We start from the raw sequence: 10,795 nt of genomic DNA on the forward strand, positions 1-10,795 counted from the left end.
TTTTTCAAGGCACCCCTATCGTAGAAATCCAATTAGTCCCTCGTATTGAATATGACCTTAACTTTCGGCAACTGTCAGAGAAAGATATATGGGAATGGATTCTCATGTTTGCTTGCATTTTTTTGGGGTCAAAACTTGCATGTTTAACAAAGAGAAAACAAGTAGTACTATATCGTGCAAGTTGGAGTGAACGCGAAACTATCCATTCTTTAAGACAAAGACAAGGTAAAAGGAAAACCCTATGCATTAGTTATTCAACGAACTACAAACAAATAATAAGTCGTTGATACTCAATAATATTAGAGTTGATCTCCTAAAAGATCTTGAGTTGAAGTTTTATAAATATAAAAATATGATTGAAAAGGAAAAATTTATTAAAGATAATAAATCAATTATTCAATAAATATATATATTATTTTTTGCACGATAAATGTGCAGTGGTGCACTTGATGAGATTTACAACTTCTTTTGTTATTTTATTGAGCAAAATATTTTTACTACTTCAAAATTTGTCAAATTTACACTAAACTTTAAATTCATCATACATTAGACTTGGACCAGTCTAAGCTTATTACAGATGGCTCACGTTGTCTTGATCAAAGCTTTATGGTAGTGTGTTCGGAAATATTTTTCACACACTGAATCACTTCTAAAATGCAAAAGCTACCGCAGGTAACTTCAATTTAGACGAAGAAAATTATATTTTAACGTGTAATTAACTAAATAATTCAAAAGCTTAAGATTTTTTTTTATCTACAATGGCGATGATAAAAATTGAATCTAAGTTTTTACTCACATGCTCCAATCTCATCACTAGGTTGATCCCGGTGAATTTATTTCAACGCTTAAGTTAGCAAATGTTATAGTAGAATGATAATAATTTTCGTAAATGAGCATAGTAGTGTGTGTTTGCATTTCGTGTATAACTATACTTTTTATATTATTTTGGTTAAAATATATTTTTAGTTGTTTATATGTTTTTATATTTAGTTTGTTTTCTTATCTTTTAAAAAAATTAATTTAATCCTTTATATTTTTTAAGTGAGACAAAGTAGTTATTTCGAAATCATGGTATTTTTTTTATTTTGGAACATGATTTGAACTCTTTTATTAATTCAATATATAAAATTTGTCTCATTAAATTCACATAATCACAATTACATAATTCAGCTGATATTAAACTTAAAAAGTTCATAAACATGATGAAAATTCTGTGAAAAATAAATCCAATTAGAAATAAAAAATGAATCCAATGAAAAATTAGAAAATTAAAAAATCTAATATTAAATTCTTTTCTAATTATTTTTGAAACTCGTTATTCACATGATTTTCATCATATTTATGATTCTTTTTTGTTTGAATATTAGTTATGTTTCAAAGTATTCATTTAAATAAATATAATGGACAAATTTCACGTGTTAGATTAGTAAAAAAAGTTAGAAGAATCATGCCCCAAAATAAAAAAAAAATCATTTGAACTCAGTTTAAAAATACACTAAATTAAACTTTACAAATTATAAAAGAATATAATTGAAATATAAAAGATTAAAAGTGTGCTTTATCTTATTATTTTCGTGAAACATTTTAAAATATATTTAAGTTTTTAAAACAGTCAAATTTGCCGCAACTCTCTCAAAACAAGTGTCATAAGTCAAACACTTTCAATTTGCAACCGTGAATACTCAATGTATGGAGGCAAATTCTAGCATGGACATTTGATTCAGGTCGTCCACCGGTGCACCAAAATTTTACAATCGTTCGATATGAATTGTTGTGAATTAGAGAAACACTGACAGTCTAGATGTGAAAAAAGATAAGGCTCATACGAAATTTGCTATGAATGTGTGAATAGTGTGCCATGATTTTGCTTTTTGTGGAAATGACCTTTTTGCCCTATCATAGAAGAAGATCTCATTTGGATGACAATTCGTTGTTGGTGTCATAATGTTGGACCAAAAGGAAGCAGATTCGGTACCCTTAGTGGTCCAAAAATATTGGGCCCAAAGGGAGCAAAAAGGCCGATCCATGTAGTTCCTATAAGTAGCAACGAATTTGTACAGCATTGGAGCAAAGGGTTGCTACAATGATATGTAAATCTTCTACACCAGCCATGTATTGTGTTGAAGCTCATTATTTGCGACTTGTTATTGATTTTTGTCTCTGTCCTAAAATAATAGTTGTCCTAATTATTTTATATATAAAAAAATGCAATAAGTAGATAAAAAAGAGTGATGATTTTATAAATTTAACTTTATATTATCATTAATTTATTTATAGATTTTGTTATCTATTATTAATATTATAAGAGAATAACCCTTAGACTTTAGTTTTCTGATATTATCCCAATGATGCATTCTGACTCTTTCTGAATCATTCTGATTGTTGAGATACTCAGAGTTAAGGTCTTTATCATTCTTAAATAAGCTTTGCATAGCTTCATTCTAATTCAAGTATGTTGTTTTTCTTTATTCTTAGTATGATAGGCAGATAGCTATTAGTAACTTACCTTCCCACTTTTATATAAATTTGATTTTTCCCTTATTAAAGAATAAGAAGGAATCATGTAGATTTTTTGTGAGTTATTTTCTCTCCATAACTTCTTGAAACCTCTCAGATGATTAATTTTACAGTTTTTGTTTACACATATATTCATATTAACGTGATTACTTAATTATAAAAAATTCTAATTGATTCTACATAGTGTAATAATAAGAATTGCGTAATTATATGAGATTATATTTTTATTTTATTTTTTGACAATTATATCAATTAAATGAATGTCTTTCTCTCTCTTTTTATATATATAACCAAAATGACATCATTATACAAATTAGTAAACAATACACCTTTTACTCCATACCTATTTTCTACTACTTTTGAGTATGTTTTCTGCTAAAAATTTAGATTTTTTTTTAATTATTGTATAATATGCATCATCAAAAGATTTTTTTAGCCCCCTTTAACAAAGTTCTGAATTTGTCTCTATTGCTAATGATTTATCATAATTAAAATCATGTTATCTATACTGGATTCAACCGGAATAAGGTAATAATTTGCAAAAGTATCTCTGAATATCACATTGTTTTACCCTTTAAATACCTCAATATTCACTTCATTGTGTTTACATGTCGATTTCATTAGTCAGACATAAAACTACAAACTTGGTTTAGAACATGTTTGCACATATATGATCTATAAATTCAAGTAGTGGGATAAAAGTTTAGACACAAAGTATAAGGTTTTATTGTACACCGAAAAATGGGTGTGAAACCCATGAATTAACTTGTTAATGCCATTTTAATTGAAATAAGATAAATTTTAAAAAATAAAGAATAAATAATGCAAATATACTATTGAATTAACTAATATTTTAAATCAAATATATTATTTTCAAATTTGTTATTTATTTATTATTATATCGATAATAGTATTTATTAAAGTATTAAAAATATTATTCTATATTAAAAAACGGAAAATAATCGGAATTGTTGGATCCTAAAGGGGGAGAGTAGATGTTGAACCATCTAGTTGGGTTGCAACTTCACCGTGTGACATAATAAAAGGGAAATGTGTGACAGTAGGGAAAGTACACCAAACACAACACAAAAATCCCTTATATTGATGGAGGTATTATAATCATCTTACATCTAATCTGTTCTTTCAAAAGTGTAACAAGTGACACTTTTCATTGTAAAATTTGGGGTCCATGGGTGGACAACCTAATGAATTTGACCACCCTAGAACGTTTCATTAATGGAGATGGAACATATTTCGTAGTTCCCCTCTCATCTCATGAAAGCTGTATTTTGCTGTCAAACATTCGCATTGATAACAATTTTTCCCTTGATTATTAGTTATTATTTTTTATCAATTGTACTTTAACCTTCACTTGAATTTTAATTATTTTACTTTTTTATTTTGAAATCAGAGGAAAGGAAATGAAAAAAAATACTAAAGGACAGAAATTATTCAATAAGTTAAATAAAGAGTATAATAAGAAATCAGATAACAATTTTAACTAAAACAAAATGGTAATTATATTTTTTAATTCATGTGTCACAACGACACTAAGAAAGGAATGAAAGTAGTATTTTGAAATAACTAAATAAAAAAAAATCTTTGTATTTATAAAAAGAATATTTGAAATAACTCCGAAATCCCGTCAAGTTGGACAAACCCATTAATTATTAGGTGATAAAGTTTTATGGTCAAAAGTCATTATTATTCGTGTTCAATCCTTGTTTGATAAAAGTATGGAAGACTATGCACTTGAATTGAAGGTCTATTTCAATCCTAACCATTTGAATTGAAGTTTTGGAGTCTAAACAAACAAGGCTTTGAATAATTTATGTATTCAATTATCTGTCTATAACCTTATGAAGTCTTAGAAGGAAATACTGAGAAATTGCTGGATAGATTTCAGTTTTCCAAAATTGACCAAGGTCGTTTAAAGACCTCCTCCACCTTTCCATGAAAATCCTTATTCAATTTGGTTAAAGAACACATTTTTCAGAGATATTATTTACCTTAAAAAGGTAGACTACATGGATCAAAAGACATCATTTGATAGCAAAAGTTTTAATGAGTTGTCAATGTTGTCAGAATAAAACATTATTAACAAATTAAGGTAACTCCTTAAGATACAAGTACAACAACAAAAACTTTATCTCACTAGGAGATGGATCACATGACTTCATTAGACTTAAAGACCAAATTCTTAAGATATTATTCTTCATGAGGTTCTTAAGATACCAGTACTCAGGAAAAAAAGTTAGAAACTTGGATAGTGAAGTAATCCCATCAAAGTCATGGAATAATGTACAAGAGAGAATGAGACAGGACTATCTACACATACAAATTCCTATGATTTGTGCTCCAAAATGTGATTTCTCCAAAATGTGATTTCAATTGAGTTCTGATTCTTAACATTTATCCAGCTATTGAGTAAGGGGAACACACTCAAGCTCAAGCTCCAACTCACCCCTCTCAATATTTTGTAGCCTAACTGAGATTTCCTGTTTGATTTTCCCTTCATCAAGAGATATGATACCATCTCTAACAAGGGTGTTGTCGTTGCTTGCTACAAATTTCCCAAGTTGCATGGACTCATTAATATTCGATTTCTCGTAGGCCTTTGCGGCAATAACTAGAGGTTGAATGTCTATTTCAGCCTCCCCCATAAAATCATCAGTTGAAAATGTATCCTTGTCATACACAAGCTGCACATAAACATCCCAACAAACCTAATCAATCAAACTTGGCTGACACAGAAAATGGTTTAATGCAATATTACCAACAATATAAATAAAATAGAAGTGATTTTCATGTAAATGTAATGCATAAATAATGACAAGATAAGTACAATGCTACTAGACATTAGCAGCATTTTCTGAGGAGAAAAGGAAGGCATATAGAATTCCCAAAGATAAAACAGGTAATAATGGTGTCATGATATGCATGTTATTTACCCAGCTTTAAGAATGTTAAAGAAGGGATGAAAATTATCATGAAGAAATATTTAGCTAATTTTTCTTTAATATAAATTGCAAACAAAGGAAAGATGAAGAACCTCTTTTCTACATAACATTATAGTTTAACAAGTTAATCTTATAAATCTAAAGCCTTATGCCTAGTTCGAGGGGAAATGACAATGAATGAACATTAGTGTTGCAACAACTGAAATGATCAATTACAAAATAACTGTATTTGAAGTCTCAAAATATATTATTCTGCATTCATGAAATTGTCACTTTCTCACTAAGTACAAGTATTACTATGATACCATAAGACCAATACCAACCATTAATGATTAACAAAAAATGAAGAAAAAAGTTGAACTTACCACTTTTAGAGGAGGAATGTTCTCTGGAATTGATAGCATTAGGCTCTCATTCCAAACCGGATTCAAATTGCTCTTTATGACACGTGTTTTTACTGACTGCAACAACAAATACAAAAAGTGTTTCATATTAAGTGTCGCATTTTTTTCTCATTCCATCTATATTTTAAAGTAGGTCATAGATGAAGATGCTCACTTGGTGACCCAAAGAAAGGATGACATAAGGGTCACTAGTCATTACATCTCGAATGGCTAGGTGAGTGCCTTTAACCACATTAACCTTAATCAGCCCAACAAATTCAACCATACCTGCCTATAACAGTAAATGGAAGCAACAAGATTTAGTGTACAGAAAATAAAAAATTCAACATTTAATAACTATTATTTCCCTTTCTATATTCAGAATAAGGTACAGAAAAATATGTTTGACATTATAGTTATGCTTTGATTCTCATCTGCTTCTTAATATGACTCTAAAGTCAGAAGCGCATAAGTAAAATAGGTGATAAAAAGCTGAATGTTGCAATTCATGAAAACTGAATCTTGTATAGGTTGTGCATTTTATCACACGACAGACTAACAAACATAATTCGGGGATAAAAAGTGTTTTATCATAAAATGTATCATATACATAATGTTTTGTTCTTAGAAATTTTAATAATAGCAAACAAATTTAGGTTCTTCTTTTCAACAAAGCATGTTGCTATTCAATTTATCTTTCTCCTTTCTTTTTCATCCGTGCTCACCTAGTTGAACATGATAGATGGTGAATTATCCTTATCTCTAACAATTTTTCTATTCATTTGCCTCAATAAACATACAAAATTTTATAATCACATAGAAACCTGTATTAAGAATAAGGGAAAGCTACAAAGTTATACTAAAGCTAGATATGAATTGTCTGCTTATGCTCCTTTCTAAATATTGTTTTAGTAATCATCTGACTAAAATATAACATTAAAAGGCAAAGGCCCTACTATACTTACAAATATTGTCCAGAATATAGAGCATGAAACTCATTCAATAAGAGTTTCGTGCAAGTCATTACTAAAACTCATTCTCTCACCCTTTTTGGCTAAAAATAGAGAAAAAGGGATCAAGGAACAACAAAAGAATTTAGTATGTAGCCCACTTTGTTGCATTAACTGACTCCAAAAGTAATGTTTCTGTTCATTTAACAGATGACTAATAGAACTGACATCAATCAAAGAAAAAATTACCAAAGAGGTACTCTTCTTTGCAGCCTTGTGCTCAGAATCTTTTCTTCCCCAGCTGTTTCGGAATGCGTTCCCAATACGATGTTTGCTTTGTTGTTTTTCAGATGGTTTCTTGTCCATAAAAGAATTGTAGTATGAAGTGCTACTCTGAGCAAGAGCAAGTGATATGCTTCTTCCTTGAGATGGGATAATGGGGCATGACAAATTGTCATCACAGTCGACAAATTGCTGCATCTCATATTTTCTCCTGAGAAATCAAATAGTATATTTCCAAATCAGAATAATGTAAATTCCTCCACACAAAAAAAGACATTTTGTTTCCTTATAGTTACCGAATAAATTCAGAGCGCTCCTCAATGGATGAATGTGGTTTTGGTTTTCTTATGTTACTTGGAAGGCAAGCTTCGTACTTCTTATTTAATAATGTATTGCCACCCAACTTTGCTAATGCATCAACTTGTTCATCTGTCCATTCATCTAGCTTCAGTGATAGAACCTACAATAGCTTCAAATTGTGTTAGAATTTCTTTGTTCAGTGTGCCAGTTATTAATGCACAAATAACTTGGTGAATGGTGGCTCATGAAATGGGGACAAGGGGTTCAATATTCCCCTCCCATCACATTAAAATAAGATAAAGTCAAACATGGAGTGCTTCCATATGAGTGATTAAGATCAAGTTTGGATAAACTTTTCAATAAATATTTATAAAAGAAGATAAATTAATAAAGAAATAAATTAAATTTCTCTCATAAGTTAAAACTAACTTATGTATCTCAAGTCTTTCTAGAGCTTTCTGGTCTAATTTTTTTAAGTTGAGATGCATAAGTTATTTTTAATTTATGAGAGAAAATTGATTTATTTTACCACTTTAATTCTTTTTGTTTTCTTTTTACGTATTTGTTGAGAAGTTTACTAAAACTGACTCTAATAACTGATTTTGATTAAAGATTCTTAAGAATATGCAATATATATTCACACTGACTTTCTGTTTAATTTAATTCTAAGCTACCAAAGTTTATTTCATTTTGTCTATTTCTTGTTGACAGTAGTTTAAGATGACATTGATTTATTAATTAGATAAAGTTGTAGTTTTACATGGAACTCGCTTTGAGTATTAGCAATCTTAATTTGTGACCTTTTTCAATCTAGCAAGTATTTTTCTTAATATTATGTCATGTGATGTAAGATTAATATTTTTCTATTTGCTAATGATTATTGATGAGCACATATAAAAAGGTATGCCACTAGTTGTAATTTAAGAAGGTTTGATACACAAGATATACTAGAGCACATTATAAAATAAGAGAGTACAGTAATCTGTCCTCTGAACACACACATGTTTCTGAGAGAGTGGAAATAGTGCATATGTAATTTTAACATAATTCTTTTAATGCAAGCATATAGTTATTTTCTGCAAATATGTATGTTTGTGTGTGTATATCGGTTCGTTGTGAAATCCAACAACCTTCTTATTTTTCCCAGAAGCATAATAAATGAATCTAATCAAATGATAATTTCACTAACAAATTATCAGAAAAAATTTGCTAGAAATATACCTTTGATATGTGGACTCCTAGACTTCTATGTATGCCAGAACACTTGATGCAAATAAATACTCCAAGACTTGAAGACCTGATGTTGAACAAATTTATCACATCTAAACAAGTGCGAGTAATATCAGCTATTAATTTTAAGATATGACTAACTTCTCAATGAACTCTGAATACAACATTCCATATCTTAAAAAAATTTGAGCAATTTTGCACAAATTGTTCTTTTTATATATATTCTAATTTTTGTATTAATCATTGTTCCTAGTTTGTAAATCCACCATATATAATTCTTTCAACATGATTTTAATTTGAAAATATGTTGCCTTAATAATTATTAACATTAAATTTATGCCTTTCTCCACTAGAATCTGGAGATTTTAAAGAATATATAAATGTGATTTTAGACTTGATTAATTTGTTATATACACTCATTAGTACCAATGATAGCCATGGTCTACAAAACCTATGGTTTGTATATTTACCCAATAAAATCTTATCCCTTAGCTTGAATTTGAAAACTTAAGTCACCGAGATAAGAATCACATGTAAAGACAAAACAAGTTAAAATTGTTGTTGCTAGTTTAGTCAAGTTTAAATAACCTTAAAGCATGTTTATCTTAGAAAATGCAAGAAAAAATTCTTTTGGTAAGACATTAAAATAACATTTAGTTCATGATTGAATTGATGATGATGTATATAATCATGAAAGATAAACAAGCCAAACAAACTAAATTCCTGTAAAAATTCAGGCAAATACATACACCCATCTTGGCTCTGGTGTTCCACAATCAGCGCAAAACTTGTTTCCAGCGTGATGCATAAGATCTGCTATCCTTTTCTGTGGACCTAGTAATTGGTAAAAATGATGAAAAGGAATAAGATATAAGCTAAAATTAATCAAGTAACGAGGCATATGAGGTTAATAACTAAAGTTGAATCCTACATGTAGACAAACTATCTATACATGTTGCACTTATAAATAATTTTCTTTCAGTATTATACAACATAGTCACATATATATTCCAGGAACATTAATCCTTTATTAATATATAATGTAATTTATGGTATTACATTCTATAAGGAATACAAATTTATTCAATCCCTAATGCCAAATACAGTAGCTAGCACAATATGGTTGACATGAATTTTCTAAGAAGAAATAAAGAATTATGAGGAATCTTTGATTCATAGATTAATATTATTATTTATCATGTCTAAAAATAATTATCATAGAGGAGAGTGCATATTGATAGTAATATGGAAGACATTGAATTATCAGTTGCCTTTAGGTAAAAATTACACTCAACATTTATTGCCTCTTCTATAGAGTAGCTATGTCCTAAATTGATTTCTGAAAAGTACTAAAAAATTTCGACATGCATTATGACTCTGATGAAGTTCTTTGAATACATTTTTGAAATTTTATAATGCCATTCTTTTTTAACTTCCTCGCTAAATTGCTAATTGCTCTCCAAATGAAGATGAGCACATTTGATTGTAAAGATAATGACCACTCTCAAGATGCTTTGGGACTCATTAAAAAACGAAAGATATAAAATAGATGATACATCACACACAACCTTCTGTGAGAGCATAAAAAACAAAAATAATTTTGAATTGTTGATGACTCATTTCTATTATGGAGTCTTAAACCTGAACTATAATCTTACTCCATGTTTTGCATATACTAGTTCGTGTTCTAGGAGAATTTTTTGTGTGATGCTTAACTAAAACCAAGGATCATTTAACTATCATCAATATTTCACCTTTGATATCATGACATGGTACAAAGCACAACATCTTAAGTATCTACTATATCCTCAGAAATCATAATAAGAAACCAAAAGATTTAGCCAGAAATTCCTAGGAAGTAGGACAATTGTTCCCTAGTTACTTAAAATTCATTCTCCAATTCCTTAGAGGAAAGGCATTTGCATTATCCCTTCTCACCCATCAAGTGGTCTATCATCGAAGATTTTTCACAAAAGGAGCATGCTAGGGGTCGGGGGTGAGAAATTGAATGAAATAATTCTATGATAGCGATGATTATCTTCATGTGCACAAAATCTATCATTCTATTTATTTATATATTTATTTTTTGAAGGGGGAGAAGATGTTTAAAAAAAGATTATAAACTCTTACATATTACATCTTTTGTCTCAGGATTTTCATGTTGTATAGACAT

The 10,795-nt window shown here is 29.1% G+C and overlaps 1 protein-coding gene across 1 annotated transcript; it reads right to left on the reverse strand.

Annotated features, from left to right (window-relative positions):
* Positions 1 to 4,768: 4,768 nt before the first annotated feature.
* Positions 4,769 to 10,795, reverse strand: LOC114373267 (probable ADP-ribosylation factor GTPase-activating protein AGD11). The gene is made up of 8 exons (XM_028330769.1): positions 10,753 to 10,795; positions 9,372 to 9,456; positions 8,614 to 8,689; positions 7,389 to 7,552; positions 7,060 to 7,303; positions 6,036 to 6,152; positions 5,843 to 5,938; positions 4,769 to 5,219 (listed from the first exon to the last, which is right to left on the reverse strand). The coding sequence occupies exons 1-8, from the start codon at positions 10,793 to 10,795 to the stop codon at positions 4,938 to 4,940; spliced, it is 1,107 nt and encodes a 368-aa protein (XP_028186570.1). The 3' UTR covers positions 4,769 to 4,937.

Source organism: Glycine soja, chromosome 11 (genome assembly GCF_004193775.1).
Source record: "Glycine soja cultivar W05 chromosome 11, ASM419377v2, whole genome shotgun sequence".
In the NCBI taxonomy this organism is placed as follows: Eukaryota; Viridiplantae; Streptophyta; class Magnoliopsida; order Fabales; family Fabaceae; genus Glycine; species Glycine soja.

Bases quoted from the DNA above. Each gene is read 5' to 3' on its own strand.
- LOC114373267 (XM_028330769.1), bottom strand. From the start codon at position 10,795: ATGTCTATACAACATGAAAATCCTGAGACAAAAGATGTAATAT. The intron at 7,304-7,388 runs GTAACTATAAGG...TTGATTTCTCAG, and splicing joins GAGCGCTCTGAATTTATTCG to GAGAAAATATGAGATGCAGC. The intron at 5,939-6,035 runs GTGAGCATCTTC...TTGTTGTTGCAG, and splicing joins TCCTTTCTTTGGGTCACCAA to TCAGTAAAAACACGTGTCAT.